Source organism: Propithecus coquereli, unplaced genomic scaffold (genome assembly GCF_000956105.1).
Source record: "Propithecus coquereli isolate 6110/MARCELLA unplaced genomic scaffold, Pcoq_1.0 Scaffold85, whole genome shotgun sequence".
Classification (NCBI taxonomy): Eukaryota; Metazoa; Chordata; class Mammalia; order Primates; family Indriidae; genus Propithecus; species Propithecus coquereli.
The window spans coordinates 5,036,535-5,056,628 of record NW_012154729.1 but is presented as its reverse complement, the minus strand read 5'-3'; the positions used below and the strand labels follow the sequence as shown (position 1 = coordinate 5,056,628).

The following is a 20,094-nucleotide window of genomic DNA, read 5'->3' as shown; positions in this document are numbered from 1 at the left end:
ACCATCATTCTTTGAGCATTTCCTTACTTTCTCATGCTTTCCTTGCCCCAGCCATGTCTCCAAGAAGACTTCTTTCCTTTTGATACAGGAAAGTATTTCGCAAGGTTTGGAATCATTTGAAGTCCAAGTGGGTCCTTGGCTTCACATGAGAAGGAATTCAAGAGCAAGCCAACAATGTAAAGCAAAAGCAAGTTTTATTCAGAGAATGTAGGAGATCTACTCCACGGACAGAGTAGAGGCTAGTTCTCCCTGCTGAGGAGAACAGCCCTTTTGGTTCTTTTGATTTCTTTATTTAAGCACTGGCTTAATCATAGACTAAGCAGAGGAGGAATATTCATGTTATTTCTCAGAAAGAGGCCGTAATTTCATAGAACTGGAAACCCTCCTCTTTCTTGACTTTATAAGGTCTCTCTCAGGAATGGTGATGGTGTGGGTGGGAGTTTCTTTTAGCTTGCTAATATGTTATAACTAAGGTAATAATGAGCTGCTAGGCCAGCAAGTGGCCAATTCTTTTGCCATGTTGGTTCCAATCTGTCCTAACTTGTTCTGTCACCACATCCTGCTGTTTTTTTTGTTTTTTGTTTCTGAGATAGAAACAAAGAGATAGCTGCCTGGGCTGGAGTACAGTGGCACCATCATAGCTTACTGCAAGCTCAAACTCCTGGCCTCAAGTTTTCCTCCCACCTCAGCCTCCCAGGTGGCTAGGACTACAGGTGTGCACCATCACGCCTGGCTAATTTTTATTTTATGTTATTGTTTGTAGAGACAGTGTCAGGCTATATTCCTCAGGCTGGTCATGAATTTCTGGGTTCAAGCAACCCTCCTGCCTTGGCCTCTCAAAGTGCTAGGATCACAGGCATGAGCCACTGCGCCTGGTCTCACATCATGTTTTTGATCAGGGTGGTTAGGGGCTTTTGACTCTGTGTTAAGCAGTGCCTGTGAGTTCCCCATCTCACTTTTAATGAAGAATGACATTTAGAAACCAAGATCTGTGTGCTAGGCCTGCTCATTGCCACTGTGATGTTATTGCTTTTAGGCCCTGTCAGTGTACAGGCAGAGCTATGAAATATATACGTATGTATATACTCAAACACGTCTATCTCTGTATCTGCCCATATATATTATAAACCATGAGTTCATACCAGTACCTCTAATTCAGTTCCAACATCACATGATTTATTCTGCTCTTTCCCATTTCTCTGTTTGTCCCTTCCTTCTCTGATTGTGAGACACTTGGCTCCCATTATCTTCCAAATACTTACTAATTTACTCAATTCCCGTTCATGTAATTACCTGACACTGTGGGCTCTTTCCTATGCCACACTGCTGCTGACTCAACCTCCTGAGAGTTCTTCCGATCCTGGCCTCAGCTTGCTTTGACCACCACACCAACCCAAAAGGCACAAAAGGGTAGGAATATGGTGAGGAGTCGGCTATGAATCCCTGTCCCAGCCACCCGATTAACATATTTTTTCTTTTTATAGCATATTACACGCACTATTATATATCTTCCTTTTTCAAAATGACAGTATATTTAGCTGCCTTGTATACCTTAATTAAACCAGGCCACTTAAGGAACCCTTAAGGTGTTTTCAGCCTTTTCCTATGTTTAAGAGCCATTTGTAATTCCTGTCCTTAGAACTGTCTATTTATATATTTTTTCAATTTCTTTGGTTGTTCATTTTTTTATTGATTTGTAGAAACTGGCCCTCTGTGATAAAATATGCAAATATTTTCCTAGTTTGTCTTCGAACTTTTGACTTTGTTTACGGTAGATTTTTTTCCTTAGAAAAATATTCATGTATTTTTTGTGTGTGCATGTCTTTTGAATTTTTATGTCACAGTTTAAAACTATCCTTATTTCAAATTTATTTTTATCAGCTTTCATGATTTCTTCTAACATTTTTGCACTTTTATATTTTTACATTTATATCCGTAGTTTCCCTGAAATTTATCTTGGTGTTAGATGTGAAATATGGATACAACTTAATTTTTTTCCCAAGTGGCTAGCCATTGTTGTAACACCATCTTTTCCCTTCTGGTTTGAATTCTAGTTGTTTTGTCTTTGTCTCCATTGAGCTATCTGTTCTAGTTCTACACTGTTTTAATTAGTTTAGTTGTATAATATACTTTAATAGCTTATTGGGCTAATCATACTATTCTTCTTTTTCAAAAATTACTCTTGCTATTCTTGCTTTTTAATTTTTTTGTAAGATCTTTAGAATTAGCTTGTATAGTTTCCCTGCCTTGCCGAATCTGTCTAATTCTTTGATTTCAACAGTGAAAAGGAAGTTTCCTTTCGACCCCAAATCTCTAGTCCTTTGGTTCCCTTCCTCAGAGACAGCCACTGTTACCAGTACCTAATATATTATTCCAGGGCTTGCTTTGGCAGCATATATACTAAAACTGGAACATACAGAGAAGATTAGCATGACCCCTATGTAAGAATGACACTCAAATTTGTGATATGTTCCATATTAAAACATTTTTTTCATATATATAAAAAATTCCAGGGTTATTCTGTGACAACATATGCAACCTTGGAACCTCAATTGGCTCTGAAATCTGCTGCATATTAGCTTTGTAAATCTGAGAAAGTTAATTAACTCCCTATGCCTCAGTTTCTCATATGACAGGTGGGAAAATGATGTATCTATCCAAAGAATTGTTGTGAGAATTAAAAGTTAATACATATAACATCTTTAGAACACCTGGCATTCAAAGCCAAAAGAGCATTTAAAAGAGACCCTGTGCCTCACTATCTTATTTCTTTTTGTACAATATCTATGTAAGTCATGAACCAGTATCATAAAATGAGCATGAGCTCATCAGCCAGCTTAGAAATCTAAACTATTGCCCATATCATTCCATCATTTACTTGTGTGATAACTTTCCTAGCTTGTTTTCTTGCCTTCCCTCAAGGATACCCACTAGCCTGAATTTTAACATTTCCTTGCTTATTTTTTTTTTTAATCTAGCAATACATTGGTTAGTTTTGCCTCCTTTTTTTGTTGTTTCTTCGAGATGAGATCTCCCTGTGTTGCCAGCTGTTGGCCTCAAAATCCTGGGCTCAAATGATCCTCCCGTCTTAGTCTCCCAAGTAGATGGGAGGGCTACAGGTGCACACACCACTGTGCCTGGCTTTTGCCTCTTTTTGAGCAAATACTGGCATCATTTGATAGACTTCTAATACTTTACATTTAAGATAAGGCAAAAGACCTTATTCAGGACTTGGAACATGGTAGGTGTTCAATAAATACGTGTGAATGAAGAAATGGAAAGAACATTGTATGACCAAGAATGAGCCCCTCAAATTTGACACATTAAGAAATTTCTAATATTGCCAATACAGTATATGAAAAAGAACCTCACAGATATCGTTTTCCTTAGCACCTAGGTTTTGTATATCGTCATGGTAAGTTCAGGAAATCATTGAAAACAGTTTGTCATTTGGCATTATTCAAGAATTGCCATAGAAAAGAATCCTTAATTAATAGCAGTGTCTTAACATTTATTACCTCTTGAACCTTGCTACTCAGAGTAGTCCCCAGCCTAGCATATAAGCATCACTGGGCACTTGTTGCAAATGTACCTCTAACTTGAAATCAATCTGCATTTTAATAGGATCTGGTAATTAGCATGCACATCAAAGTTTGAGAAATACTGCTCCAGGGCAGGGATCTGCAATTTTTTTTTCTCTAAATGACCATATAGTAAATATTTTCTTAGTCCCAGCTATTCAGGAGGCTGAGGCGGGAGGATCACTTGAGGCCAGCCTGGGCTACATAGCGAGACTTCATCTCTTAAAAAAAAAAAAAAAAAAAAGATTCTGTTTTTGCAGGCCATTTGGCATCTGTTGCAGCAACTCAGCTCTACCACCTGTAGGATCTAGTTAAATGACTGTGGCTGTGTTCCAATAAAAACTTATTTACAAAAACAGGCAGTGGGACAGACTTGGCAGTCCTCTGTCAGAAAGTAGAATTGAAGGACAAGGTGATCAGGAAGCTTTTTTCACTCTATACCCTTCGGGGCCATTTAAAGCTTTTACCATGAGCATATAATTAAAAATCTAATGTGTTTTAAAAAAATTTAGACCTATTTTTAGATAATGGATGTAAATATGAAAGAAATCCAAACAAAGGTTTCTTGGTTTTGGGGGTCAGGGGGTTTGATGGTGAGTAATTTTGTTTTCCACCTCAAATTTTTCATAGAAAAAGATGAAGTATGAGGAAATGCAAACAGGTAAATAGGTTTAAGAAGAGAAAAAAGACAATACTGTAAACTACAATTTGCTAAAGTTGAAATTTAACAAGCTATACCTAATTTTTCCTAAATGCCATCTGATACGCCAATGTAAAAGTTCATCCAAGTATATTCAGTAGTGCATATACACACCCCCTGCTCACACAGGAGTGTATGTTCATTGTTGAGCTCATGATAAGTGCTCAGTAGAATTTTATTAAATGAATTGCATGCTGGGCTCCTCACGGTGGCCGAAGCAAGAGGATTGCTTGAGCTCAGGAGTTTGAGACCAGCCTAAGGAAGAGCGAGACCTCAACTGTACAAAAAAAAAGAAAAATTAGCTGGGCATGGTGGCTCACCTGTAGTCCCAGCTACTCTGGAGGCTGAGGCAGGAGAATCACTTGAGTCTAGCGGTTGCTGTGAGGTAGGCTGATGCCATGGCACTGTAGTCCGGGTGACAGAGCCAGACTCTGTCTCAAAAAAAAAAAAAAAAAAGAATTGCATGCTGGAGCTGGCACTCCAGAGATTGTTAAATATTCAGGAATTTCGTGAGCCAGTTTAACATTGTTGGTAGCTTAAAATTGGCCACAGTGAGTGTATTTACACCATGCAAACTGGAAATCAGCAAATGCTACAAATTGGGTGTTTTGTTTGAGCTGGATTACCAGTATACTGTTTAATGTACCTGTTTATTGCTATTAGTAGTAGTACCTTGGATTTCTTTCTTTTTTTTTTTTTCATTGAAAGAGCTCAATATGTAGTGTCACCATTGATGTAATGAAATCTATGTTCTGCAAAGTAGGCAATAACGAAACTTTTTGAGCATATAATCTGTACTGGGCACTGTTCTAAGCACTTTTCGTGTCTTCTTATTTAATCTTTATAATACTGTTATTTTGACCACTATTCTACAGATAACTGTGACTTAAGCTAGAAAGTGGCAAGAGCTGGGATTTAACCCAGATGTGTCTCACTCTGGAGCTCTTAGCCGCTATGCTATTCTGTCATTATTGCTGCATACTAATTTATCTTTAGGTATTTATCATTTAGCCATTTTGCCTACAGCCAACTAACCAATCATCTTTTTATAACATTTCCCACATACTTCTTTCTCTTTTTAAAAATTCATATAACTATCATTACTCTTGAAAGGTAAAAATCTAGAAGTTTAAACCATACTTCTTTTTTTGAGACAGAGTCTTTCTCTTTCTCTGTTGCCCAGGCTAGAGTGCCATGGCATCAGCCTAGCTCACAACCTCAAACTCCTGGGCTCAAGCAATCCTCCTGCCTCAGCCTCCAGAGTTGCGGGGACCTATTACAGGGGCACACCACCATGTCCTGCTAATTTTTTCTATTTTTAATAGAGTCAGGGTCTTGCTCTTGCTCAGGCAGGTCTCAAATTCCTGAGCTCAAGTGATCCTCCCGCCTCAGCCTCCCGAGTAGCTGGGACTACAGGCGTGCGCCACAACGCCCAGATAATTTTTTCTATTTTTTAGTAGACATGGGGTGTCGCTCTTGCTCAGGCTGGTCTCGAACTCCTGACCTCAAGCAATCCTCCTACCTCAGCCTCCCAGAGTGCTAGGATTACAGGCATGAGCCACTGTGCCTGGCCTCTTACTTCTTTTTCTAAGTAGAAAGATAATAATGTAAGGTAGAGAGCTAGATATGAGACCAACTAACCCTGTGATTAGATACCAAACACAAATTTTAAGAATTAATCAAAGTTAAACTCACTTGGGTGAGCTTTTTTAAGATATTTACTTGTGAAACTCATTTCCAAATCTAACTTCTGAGAGCTATAACAACATATGTGTAAGATTGAGTTTGATTTTTATGAGGAAGAGTGGTGTCTGTCTTAAGACTGTGCTATGAATGAAAAAATTTTGTTGAGCAAGTATTTATAAGGTACATAGTGTACCAGATACTACAGTGAGATGAAGAAGGGAGAAAACCAGGTCCTTTCCTCCGAAAAGCTTAATTTAACTTAAATTGTAATGTACTGATGTTACTGTTAATTTTAATATCTTTAATTTTTCATACATAAAAAGTTATTATCTGAATTAGTTGGACTATAAAATTGACAAAGTATTATGGATGTTTTTAATTAGGTGTTCACTCATTTCTGTGGGGCCTGTTTCTTATTTTTATTCCCACCCTCTCCCCCCACCCCCTTTTTTAAGGCAAGCCTGAAGTAGGGTGTGAAAACCCACATTGTACTGTGGTACCTTTGATGAAACCCACTCTACACATTGCAGACAAAGATCCAATTCCTGAGGAGCAGGTAAGGATGAAAATTACTTTTTTTCCCCTAAAGAAGAGTTTCACAGACAAAGCTTATCTACCTTTCTTTTAAGTGACATGGATAATTGTTGAATAACTTGTTGAATTTCTGTTTCTAATGAGCTTCAAAATTACATCATAATGTATTGAATTTTTATCAAATGATTAGTTCTTAGTGCCTTGAATTTGAATTCACTGAATCCACCAGGAGATTTTTTTGTTATTTATATCAATTGTCCATTTCTTAGAGGTTTTTTTTTTTTTTGGAGACAGGGTCTTACTCTGTTGTCTGGGCTAGAGTGCAGTGGCATCATCATAGCTCACTGCAACCTCAAACTTCTGGGCTCAAGTGATCCTCCTGTCTCAGCCTCTGGAGTAGCTGGGACTACAGGCGCATGCCACTACACCTGGCTAATTTTTAAATTTTTTTGTAGAGATAGGATCTTGCTATTTCCCTGGCTGGTCTCAAACTCCTGAGCTTAAAAGATCCTCCTGCCTTGGCCTCCCAAAGTGCTATGATTACAGGGGTGAGCCACTGCACCTGGCCTTAAAGGCTTTTAAAAGTAATTAAACACATTAAAAATTAGTACATTGGCAAAGGTACCTTTTGGGATGCTGGAAATGTTTTTGTCTTGATCTGAGTGATGGTTACAGTATGTATACATCTGTAAAAATCCTGAACACTTGACTGCATGTTGTCTCGCTTTGAAAAACAATTTTTGATGATTGCATTAGATACTGACAAAGATTACCTTCGCTCATCCTAAGGAAAACTTCTTTTCCTTAGGTTGTATTTATTCAGTATTCTTAATTGCAAATGGAAACCAACTCCAGTTAGTTTAACAGACAAATTATTTAAAACCATTAGTTAGCTTATAGAATATTTCAGAGGACCAGATAAAGCAGGCTTGAACCAGGCTGGGGTAAACAGCCAAAATGTCTCAAAAGAACTATTCTAGTGGAAATAGTATTACTAAGTCACTGGGTGCAGATATTGCCACTTGCTCCATCAATGCTGAATAGTAAACACTACCCTCAGAACTACTACCTCTGGAAACTTGATCTGCTGCCATGCTTGCCAGAATGGATTCCACAAGGTCCCTGCTTCTTTTATCACAAACTTCTGAATCAGATCTGATGCAGGTACATCTGATTAGAGGATCCCAGGTCATTTGCCTGAACCGAAACTGCAAGGGAGGCTACGTAAGCACGTATCTTACCTTCTGTCTTAGAGATATGGAGAACCATTAGATGAGGTGTTTCCTAATCCCAGAAAGAGTGTTCAAACTTCCTGGGGAGTCAGAAAGAATCACAAATGTCTACCAGAAGAAAACTAACATGCCTAACCACCTCCCTAAACTACCAGCCCTTCCAATTTGATTGCTGTTGACATAGCTAATAACTGTAATCTTAGCTAAGTGTATAGTATGGTACCAGAGTTGAAGCTGTTAAACTTTCTTATTCATAACTGTTTGTAGTATCAACTATTATGCTTTTTGAAGATTTTGATTTTTCTATAGGTATATATATATTTGCCTTTTTTTTTTTCACCCAGCTCTGCTTGAATGACCTGTGCCAAGAGCAAGTCTTCATTTTTTTAATCTTGGAGATAGGTAGGCACAAGTAAATGAATGTTTACTAGAAAAATGTCTGCCTGAAGTAAAATGATTTTTCTTTTATTCATTTTCAGGAATTAGAAGCTTATGTAGATGATATAGACATAGACAGTGATTTCAGAAAGGATGATTTTTATTACTTGTCTCAAGAAGACAAAGAGAGACAGAAGCGTGAGCATGAAGAATCCAAGAGGGTACTCCAAGAATTAAAATCTGTGCTGGGATTTAAAGCTTCAGAGGCAGAAAGGCAGAAGTGGAAGCAACTTCTATTTAGTGATCATGGTAAGCACTGATTTTAGAATAAAAGGTTAATCTCAATGTAGGAAATCTTTTTTTTCTTCAATCATGAATCTTATTTTAGTTGTAGAATTCTGTGGCTTTAATTTTAGGGGGATCTACTAGTAAGCATAATATTTTTTCTTCTAGACATGAAATCAATTTGATCAATAAAAGAGTAAGTATGTAATCACGTTGGGAATATGAAGTCACACTTTTTCATCAGTTATCTCATTTTTTACTAAATTTGTTTTAGAATGAATGGGCAGTGAGTTGAATAATTTGGAATTTTTTAAATGTTATTTTCAAATCTAGTGAATTTGAGATTCTAAACTCTGTTTTGCATATGTTAAAATGTTAAAAATACCTCAGTGAAGCACAAAATTAATAACTATGTTTGCTATTAAAAAAATGAATTAAGGCCAGGCGCGGTGGCTCACGCCTGTAATCCTAGCTCTCTGGGAGGCCGAGACGGGCGGATTGTTTGAGCTCAGGAGTTCGAAACCAGCCTGAGTAAGAGCGAGACCCCGTCTCTACTAAAAATAGAAAGAAATTAATTGGACAACTAAAAATATATAGAAAAAAATTAGCTGGGCATGGTGGCGCATGCCTGTAGTCCCAGCTACTCGGTAGGCTGAGGCAGGAGGATCCCTTGAGCCCAGGAGTTTGAGGTTGCTGTGAGCAAGGATGACGCCACGGCACTCTAGCCTGGGCAACACAGTGAGACTCTGTCTCAAAAAAAAAAAAAATGAATTAAGACCTATGATTTAGACACAAAATTAGAGTTACTTGAGTAGTTTGAACACTTTAGTAGATGAGAGATATGGAGGTGATTTCTGTGTATGCTGTCTCCAGACTCTGATTTGGGCAGAGTGGGATGGTTAGTAGCCTAAATTCCTTTATGTTTCTTACCCTTCTTTTCTTCAGTCTAACTTCCTGGGAAGAAGGGGAAGGAATGAGAGGAAGCTTGATACTTGACAATATCAACCTTGCTAATTTAATTCCTAGTTGAATTAAGGCCTATGGGTTTCTAAGAAGGTAGAGTGAGACTTTCCTTCCTTTTTAGAGTATCTGTGTGGACCCTCAAAATCAAGTGTCTTCTTTTCCCTTCCTCACTAGAAGTATACAGATTAACTATGCCTTCTGGAAGGCTCTCTTTTCTTCTTTTAGGAGCCCTACAATTCTCCTCTGTCCAGATCTACATTTCCTGGTTTTATCTTTCCTTTTCCTCCCACAAGCCCACTTTATAGCCCAGGTGCTCATTAGATTATGCTTGTACTTTATCATAGCCTCTTAGCTGACTTCCATTTTCAGTACCTTTTTCTTCTAAGCTATCTTGCAAGCTCTATCCAGATTTTTCTCAAACAGTGCATTGGTGATAGCTCTCTCAATCTTAAAATCTATAGTGGTTCCCCCTTTCTTATCGTATTAAATCTAAGCTCTTTTTCCTGATTTCAAGCCTCTTCATCATAGGAATCTATCATATATGTAATTATATTTTTCACTATTTCTAATATCAATCTCTTCTTCTACTTAGGTTTATCTTATTAGACTACAGTTCCACAAATTTGCTATTTTGACCCATGAAAAATATTCCTGCTTATCCCTTTACCAAGAATTCTGTCTTCTCCACCAAGCTATCCTCTCTATTAGTCTTTCCTTCTCCATGACTCCTTCTCTGACTGCTCCAGCTCTGCTACCTCTCCTACCACTATAGAGCCTCATGCTAGAGAGACCAGGTAGTGAAATGTAAAGTCTTGAGCAGCAAAGTGTATAGCAGAGAAGGGAAATGATTAAGAATTTTCCTGCAATCTGCTTGTTCATATATTGGGCCTACATAAATCAGAGATTAATGGTATTATGTTTTAGGCACTATTGTTTTCTATGTATTCAGTTTTTTTGTTTCTATAACTGAATTATAATCTCCTTCCGAAGATAATACGGGGGCCGTATTATCTTCACAGCATTCATTCAGCAAATTATTCATTCAACAAGTAGTTATTGAGTACTTGTTATATGCCAGGCACTGCATACCACTGTATCCCTAGCATATTGATCAAGAGACAAAAATACCTACCCACTACGGTGCACACTATTCGGGTGATAGGTACACTAAAAACCCAGACTTTACCAATATACAATTCATCCAGGTAGCAAAAAACCATTTGTACCCATTAAACCTATTGAAATGAAAATTAAAAATTTTTAAAAATGCCTACCCTCCTGGAGGCTTACATTCTAACACACTCGTCAATTAATTCTCTCATTATACAGATTATATCCCCCACTTAATTAGCAATAATCATGAATAGCAATCAACTTCTACTATATGTTGCATTCTTTAAGAACTAGCAGATTTATAAACCAAAAATATATATAGACTGAAAATAGTACTGTATATAAACTGGTATCATTTTTTATTGTTTAGTATTTTCTTCAAAATTATCCTATTAACATTATGGGCAAAGATGTATCAATGAGAGAAATGTGTCTCTTTTTCAGGTATGTGCTTTTGATACAGTTTGCATTGGAAAAGGCAATAATGCTGTTTTAGTTTGTGAAAAATAAATAAAAAGCTGCTGATACCATAGAATGCTTTTCCCATGAAAAATTTCAATACATCTTCCAGAGTTGTTTTCATCTCTGCCTACAGGGTTTGTAAAGTCCGAATGGAATTAGAAAGGGAAATTCTACACTGGAACCTGCTGCCATTTTTTTCTGTTGTTGCTGCTTCTCTAGTGGAGTTACTGCAGCTTAGGGATGTTTCTTGGAAATGGACGCGTTTCCCAAAGTATTTTTTAAATACACGCCAGATCTTCAAGAAGCACTTTTTTTTCATCCGTCATGCTTCATAATATATTGTATTGTACTAACCCCCTCATGCTGGGAGGAGAGACTGCCTAGCAAGCAACCCACTGCCTACTAACATCAAGAGGGGCTAAATAAAACTTCATTTTCCTTGCAAGGACAACTTCTGCCGTATGGATATATGTTATATTTATGTATTATATTTTGTATAATAGTTGATCTTAAATGCAGATTTTATTTCATTTGTATTTTTCTGTGGCACTACACAATGTGTAGAAGTTATGGCTTTACTTTCATTAGGGTCTTGTTTGGTGGTTGGCAAGTAAGTTGAATTGTATGTTGCATTTTTTTTTCCATGCTGTTTTAACTTGTAAATATATATATATGTTGAAGATATGATTATTATCTGGATTACTGTAGGCCTTTTATCTGACACGTTATCAGTGAAAACCATGCTGCTTATTCTTTAATACAATTGGTCTCAAACTTTAGTGTGTATTAGAGTCAAGAGGAGGGTTTATAAAACATGGTTGGTCCCCTCTCCCAGAGTTTCCAATTCAGTAGGTCTGCGATAAGGCCCAAGAATTCACATTTCTAATGTATTCCTAGGTGATGACTGATGCTGTTGGTACAGGGACCACACTTTGAGAACCACCGCTTTAATATTTTGAGTAAGATAGTACGTGAGGTGTTTTAAACATCCTTATCTGGCCAGGCACAGTGGCTCACTCCTGTATTCCCAACACTTTGGGAGGCCAAGGTGGGAGGCTCGTTCTCTTGAGCCCAGGAGGTCAAGAACAGCATGGGCAATATAGCAAGACCCTGTCTCTAAAAAAATCTAAAAATTAGCCAGGCGTGGTGGTGCATGCCTTTAATCCCAGCTATTTGGGAGACTGAAATAGGAGGATCACTTGAGCCCAGAAGTTTGGAGCTGTAATTGAGCTATGATCACACCACTGTACTGCAGCCTGGGTAATAGAGTGAAACCCTGTCTCTAAAACAGGCAAAAGAAAAAAAAAAAACTCATTAAATTCCTAACTCATTTAATTTCTTAGGCATTTTATCTCTTATAAAGTTCCCTGGATTTATAAATTTACATTGATTAATTGATTTTACTAGAATGTTTTATTTAGCTTTTATTTATTTATTTATTGTTCTTTAAAAACCTACTGGGAGTTTAAATTAAAAGTTTAAATCATTGCTAGGTCCTTAGTTATTATTTTTCTTTTTTCTTTTGTTTTTTCTTTGAAGCCGTGTTGAAATCCTTGTCTCCTGTAGACCCAGTGGAACCCATAAGTAATTCAGAAACATCAATGAATTCAGATATGGGAAAAGTTGGTAAAAATGATACTGAAGAGGAAAATAGTAAACCCTCCACAACTGACAGTGAAATAAGTAGGACTGAGTATTTATGTGAAAACCCTGTAGAGGATAAAAATAAAGACAATTCTGCAAACAAAGCCTTCCTCCAAGGAGCAGAAGAAAGAATGTATTACCAATGTGAGAGTGAAGATGAATCTCAGCAGGCAGATGGAGGTGGCCTGGCCACTGCCCCTCCAACTCACAGGGACTCATTACAGCCCTCCATTAAGCACAGGCTGGCACGGCTACAGCTGTCCCCAGATTTTACCTTCACTGCTGGCCTCGCTGCAGAAGTGGCTGCTAGATCTCTCTCCTTTACCACCATGCAAGAACAGACTTTTGGCGATGAGGAGGAAGAACAAATAATAGAAGAAAATAAAAATGATATAGAAGAAAAGTAAGAACCAAGATTCACATGAAGTGATTTTAGATTGTTCCTTTTATGAAAGTGTTTAGCTTCAAGACTGGAAAGGGAAAATGAGTATAAGTTTACTATATATATATAAAGCTAAGATGTGAATTTACAGAAGAACCCGGGTTTGAATAACTGATCTGAAATTAAGTAGTTACCTGTAAAAAGCAGATTTGTTAGGAAAATAAGAGAAAGGTAAGGGCTCTCTTGAATAAACTGCTGTTTTCTTTGTGACACAACTGATCAATCTTGGGAATTCTTTAAGTATTTTTAATAAGAAATGAATCATCATTTCTTGCCAGAATTTGCTACCATAAGGTAATAGGGATAATTCTGTTGCAAGAACATTAATATTTAGTATGCCTCCTTTTTACTGTACTCTTGCAGTTAATAACTGCAGCTATTATGTTAATAACCAGTCGTTTGTATTTTATTTTTGTTTATACCAGTCTTCAAACAAAGATACAGGTTCTGAATAAAAAAAATTAATTCATACAATTGATGTGTGCTGGGGTTTGGAACAAAAAAGTAGTTTGAAAAGTACTTGGGTTGTGACATATTTCTTAAGTTTCTTTGCTCATGTGTATTTAGTAGTTAATTTTAAGATATCTTAATGATCTTTAAAAAAAAAAGAACATTGTACCATTTTAAGAATTACACCTTCAATGTTTTTGTTTATTATTTCTTCAATTCTTGTTGCAACTAAAAGAGATGATATCAAAGTGGGATCCCTGTAGTCCAAGGCCAGGCCCCCAACTTAGCATAAAGTTCTTTGTATCAGTCTACCTAGAGATGATTGGGTGCCATTAGCACAGGCAGATCACAGTGCTGCTGTTTTCCAGCCCTGTCCACCCTAATGACATTCAGGAAACATCCTGCCAGCTTCTTGGTTCATTTACAAACTACCTCTTAAAAGAGACTGCTTTCCAGATTGGCCAATCTCATCTGTTATGTGTTGTGACTGCATTTTTCAAAGAGTGATATTTTCAGAAGTATACTGTTTTTGAAACCTGTAACTCCTATGCACTGACATAGTTTATAGACATTATTTAGGAAAAATGGTGGGAATAATTCACTTTCCTAGAAAGGAAATTACATGAGAATCTAGATTGTCTTTAGAGTTAAGAAATACATTCTAATTCTATAATTTAGCACTTTTGGTGAGTAAATTTACTTATACTGAAGGGGATTTTTTTCTTTCAATAATCTAAGGAAATTTATTTTTCATCCTGAGGAAAAACTTGGTTCTGCTTTGTATGATTGAGGTAGAGATCCTTTGTACTCTATAAGTGATTTTGCCTTTGCCAAAATTCTGGGACTTATCCATAATTAACCTCTTAGGAGCAATACCTAACTTTACCATTTGGAAATAGCTAAATTTCAAGAAAAAAAATCTTCTCGTGCTGTACCTGACTATTATATTCTTAAATAATAATATTTAGGGTTTATTTTCTTATTTAGATTTCTTATTTAGTTTGCTGACTTCATTTTTCCTTGGATTTAGAAGAAGCAATTATGGAAAAACTTGGTAATTTCTCTCTTAACCTATAACCATACACAGGAAGAATTAGAATTTAATAATTTTTAATACTTTTATTGTATTCTATTTTTATTACCCTGATTTTTGGGAAATATCTTCTTAATATTGGATCAGTTTTATTCAATGTTCTCTAAGATGATACTTTTTAATTTTGAAAGACTAAATAATTTTAATCAGGAATTTCTAATATTTTAGGCTGATCTGTTTTATTCACTAGTTGTTACTTAGTTCCATGAAAACTCTACTTGTTGAAATTATGATATACAGATCTTGGAACTTTAATTGAATATTCTTTCTTATATGTAGTTTTCATCTTTTAAAATATTTCCAATGTAAAATATTATTTTCTTTGTGAAAATTTCTTAACTAATTTTCTCTTATTCTAAGTTGGTGTTTCTCAGTTGTTTTAGTGGGGTACCTGCATCAGAATAAACTAGAATTCTTATGTTTTAAATGGAGGTTTTAAGCTACACTCCCAGTGATTCTTAGTTGGTCATTTGGTCATTTAGGTAATGTTTATGCCCAATAAAATCTAAGAACCTCTGTCTAGGACTTTGTTCTTGCCATGAATACCTTAGGAAATATAAACAAAAAGGCCAATGGAATATAAGTAGGTATTATTTTTCATTACTTTTCTAAGAATATTTTACTTTTTAAAAATCAGGTTTTAACTTTTTCTTTCTTTTAAAGCTGTTTATTATTCTTATTATTCAATATGAGTGCTCCTTCCCAAAAATATATTGATCTAGTTTGGAGAGAGTAAAATGTTTTGGCTAGTTTTAATAGCTGCCATCCTATAGCCAGAAGAAGCCCTCTGGGGAAAATATTTTATGGAGAAAACTTAGAATTGTGCTTTCTAAATTTTACAATATTATTTGAGAGTATAATACTTTTTAGGAATAGCATCCTGACAGCTTTTAATACAAAGATTTCCATAGTTTGTTCAATCAGGGCAAACCTAGTAGTTAACAGAAGAATGCATGTGAGAGTCTATTTAGGTCACTCTCGAAGACAGGATTTTTACCCTTTGTCTACCTACAGATAGGAAAGTCAATTTAAAACTCAATTTTCTTTAAAAATAAATAGTAATATTCTGATTCACATAATAAAAATTATAAAGCTCTTAATGTTAAAGCATAGAAAGAATCAACTTCGATATATTCCACAAAATAAGTCAGTGGAATGTTAGTCAGAAGAGACCCTAGAGCTCATTTCATTCTGGTGATTCTGACTCTTTACTTCCCATTAGTAATGTAAAATATGAAATATTTTAACAAAGTATTAAGAATCATGGGGATAAAAGTTCAACCAATTTGGTTTAATCATAGTATATTTCTATACCCAAACAAAACGAGGAAACAAGAGCTAAGTATCCTAAGACTGTGGTATAGCTCAGCTAAATCATTCTTTGAACTAAAGTACATACTATACTATGAATGACAGCCAAAGCATAAAGATTGATTTATTTTTCTAATTCTGTTAATAAAAACATGTCTATGCAAATCATACTTACAGTAGCAAATGAAACTGCAAATATTTTAGAAGAGAAAACATAGGAAAAATGCCTAAGTACAGTAACAATTCATTTATCTGTCATCGTTGACAGGTGATTAACTTGCATAAGTTGATTTTTCAGCTAACTAAGGCAAATCCTTTTAATCATTAAATTTAACATTTTAGTAACTAGGTATGCTTTCTACTTCTTCACTTTTTCTAGAGTATATAGAAGATAATTTAACTTTTTCTCTATCATCTTTAAGAATATCAGTTCCTCTCAGGGGGCGATTAACAGAAATTCACCCTCAGGGGCTCTTGAGATATATGGTGTCATGTGCCCCCTCACTACATGACCTCACATTGCTATGCTTTTTGAGTTATGTCTGTTTTTCACAGTTTCTTTATCTTCCCTTACAATCAGCTGTCACTTTTGCTGCTGTCTTGTGTGCCTGCCTCCTGCAATAGGCCCCTAATTTGCTCCTTCTAATCTGCTGTGGACTGAGAAGCCAGATTGCCAAGCTTGCTAAAATTGTATCTAAAATAAGAGTAAGTAGACTGAAAGAAAGCTGAGGGGCTTTTCTGTCAGTAAAGTGCATGGACTTTGTGATAATTGTTTGGCTGTTTAGCATTCTTTGGTTTGCCTCTTCGTTCTTTACTAAGAACTTGCTAAAAATATTTGGTTGAATATGTGATTGCCATATATTTAAAACATTGAGTTTTTGTATATTGATGTTTCTAGGATTCTCCATTAATGAATTCAGCTGTAAAAGAAAATTTGACTATCATCTTTGTATAAATCATTATGTGTATTTCAGGAAAATGTCAAATATTTTGTTCTCATTAATTGTTCTTAGGACAATACACAGATTTAAAACTTACAGCATTATAAATGTAACTTCAACTCTATTCACTAAGACTTATGTTCTAGAACTATTGGTTTGAAACTAAACCCGGAATTTACTAAGAACTGGCTAACTTGAATATCTGGGGAATGAGTCATTCTAGATATCCCAGTTTCCTATAGAGCTTGAACTTCTTTCAGCATTAAAATTTTTTGAAATAATTTCTGAAGGAAATCTTTATGACACTACATGCATTTCTTTCTTCTTAAATAATATATGAAATATATTTAAGTTTTTTGATATAAAAATAGTCATTAACGTGAGTTATTATACTCAGCTAGACTAATTAGACATTGAGAGCTGTTTGTCCCTGTACTAAATGGCTCCATTCTGCTGTGCTTGTTTTAGTTTTCATGCCTTTGTTTTTTAATAGTCATTCCGATTCCTCCATTTATTTTACTTCTTACTCAAGTGTGCCTGTAACACTAGCCTTTCTCCACTTCATAAGGTACCTTCTGATCTGCTTTTGCTTTGGAGACCAAATGACTAAGACAGTTAGAATTATGTATAAAGTAAAAGTGAATAGACTCAGAGTGAAGACCGGAAGAGGCAGATTATACTTAAGTGTGTGGATTTTGTGACAGTTACTACTCACTGTCTATTTCACTGCTATCTTTAAAATATGTGAAGGTACTGGATTCTATACCTGCTCTCAAGATAGAAGAATTATTATTATACGAAAGGAACCATTTCATTTCCATACTTTACTTGCTCTAAAGTTAGTTCTATAATTCTTTAGCTCTGATTAAAACTGATCTACTCAAGTTAGCGTTTTCTATAGTGTTTTATATTTGAATTGGATACCACATGCTGTTAAGAATTTCTTTGGCTTTTTGTTTTTGTTGTTTAGAGAGAAATATATCTTCATTTCCAAGACATGAAATAGTTAAGCCCTGAAAAATAAGAAAACATTCATTATTGATATCACAGAGGTATGAGAAATAATAAGGTTTATAGAGTCTAGGCAATTGTACCATAAGGGATTTATTTTTTGATTATGCTACTTTTTAAAACAGTATCTTTATTTTTATTCAGCTAAAGGAAGTGTATGTTAAAAGCTTACCAAAAATTATCAGTGTTAGATCTAATGATATAGACAGATATTCAAATGACTAAATTCCCACTGTTACTCTATATTTGGCGTGTTTAAATTATCGTTTAATATGTTAAATAATCAAGCAGGATGACTTTTCTATCTTGAATGAAAAGTAAACCTGAAATTTGCATGTTATAATATTTGCAAGTAAAATTCAAATCTGCCTAGAAATGGATCTGCTAGCATCAAACAACTTATTTTTACCAATGTGCTGATTATGTTTTAGTAACCATATGTTGACTCATGCTTCCATCACATACAGAGCAATTGGAAAATCAATCTATTCATGTTATGACCATGCCTTATAGTCAGCTTTTAGTTATCCATGCTAATGGAAGGGAGCTATGATATAATACTCATAAAAAATAAATTATCCAAACCATTTCTTGAGTTGAGACTGCCATTCCAGAAGAGATAGTCACAACACCAAACCCGGCTTGGTGATAGAAGGAGCGAGCTTCTCTCTGAGTGTAGTTGTGAGAAGAAAGTGATTCTACCCAGTGTAATTGCTGTAAATCAAAAAGAGGATAAATTGATTTCAGGATTCACACATGCAAAAGTTTAGCATGAATAAGGAGGAATTGATTTTATGGATATCCTAAAATGTGTGATAAATTACAATGCATATGGTATTTTTTAAATGCTATATATTTTAATATATTTTAGGTTGTCAGCCATAAAATTAGTTTTATTTCTATGTCTTGAATTTCATTTAGCAACATGTTATTGCAATAGAACAGTATTTGAGCTGTGTATAGTTCTAACTGCACTATCTTTAAAAATGGTTATATTCAATGAGATATGGTTGGAGAAATATATATTTTCTCTCATATTTATATCTTAAGAGCTTCTTAAGGGATAATTTTACTATTTTAGGCTTTATGTTTTTCAATTTTGTAACATTTCCTATAGATCAGCTACCAACAAATGAGTTTATTATTGAATATTTTTTCTAAAACTAAGCATGTCTTTTTACAAGTTTATTCTTTTATAATATCCAAAACAATTACATATCCTTTCCCCCTTCCCAAGTAAATTCTTAAGGAAATTAACTCCATTTCTAAATCTAAGTATTTTCTGCACTTTTATTGCACCAATCTGTGCCTTCTGTTCATACTATGACTTAAATAGCACTTACTCAGGCACAGTACTAGCATATGACAATGTACAAGAAGGTTCCAGATATGTTACTCCCATCCCTTAAAGGTTGGTGTGTGGTGCTGGTACAGACCTGGAGTCCATGTGAGTGAAAAACCCAGAAGTCCACCTGAGCCGAAAGGACTCCCAAGGAGTTTGGTTTTGTTTGGGTTTGTTCTAGGTATGGTCCCAGGGATCCCAGATCAAACCAGGCCCCTGGGCCTATCCTAGAACCAACCTAAACTCGCGCATCATTCCTGGACCATCAAGAATGTGAAGACTGAAGATAACCTGAGGCTGACGTTCACCAAGATTCACATTTTTTTGTATGTGTGCCTACATTTTAGCAAGAATTGGTTGCTAATCCTTCTAAAATTAGAGGGATGACATTTGGTAAAAAGATCGTCTTCTCAGACTATTATAGTAATTTCTCACCATAGAAACTCTATATGGTTATTATTAATTGCCAGTGAGAAGAGAGACTATTATGACTTTTATTATCAGATGTCTATTTTTAGCTGAAGCAACGTAGCCACATAAAATCTATCTCTCCTCCCCAAGAAAATCTTTCCCCCCAAATTAATGATTTCTGTTTTCTTAAATACTTTCTACAATATTGCATCAATCTCATTTAATTGAATAATTGTTCATAGTTTCTGATGGGCATTTGATCCTTGCTTTCTGGCTCCAATGCTAAGTGATTTTAAACTCTTGTTTCTGGAGATTAGTGCCTTTTTCCTCTAATATGTTATTGAATTTGCCATATTTTAGAGCTCACTTTTAGAGGTTTTGCTATGGATAATGAAAACAAGCAAGGATGATGTAGTAGAGATGGGTTAATGCCTCACATTTACATCAGTATTTTGCAGAAGGAGATTTTTAGTAGGTTTCTCGGTTTTTGTTCCCTGCTGCTCTGGATTTTTAAA

At 35.5% G+C, this 20,094-nt stretch overlaps 1 protein-coding gene across 2 annotated transcripts in view; it reads left to right on the top strand.

Moving 5' to 3' along the window:
* VEZT (vezatin, adherens junctions transmembrane protein) overlaps window positions 1–15,079 on the top strand; it is an 80,880-nt gene extending 65,801 nt beyond the window's left edge. Inside the window, exons 10-12 of one of the 2 annotated variants that reach the window (XM_012664034.1) lie at window positions 6,423–6,523; window positions 8,213–8,420; window positions 12,474–15,079. In XM_012664034.1, coding sequence (XP_012519488.1) covers window positions 6,423–6,523; window positions 8,213–8,420; window positions 12,474–12,985 — 821 coding nt within the window. In that variant the 3' untranslated portion in view covers window positions 12,986–15,079. The remainder of the gene's footprint in view (window positions 1–6,422; window positions 6,524–8,212; window positions 8,421–12,473) is intronic. The other variant, XM_012664033.1, reaches the window with a different exon arrangement.
* Window positions 15,080–20,094: the final 5,015 nt, after the last annotated feature.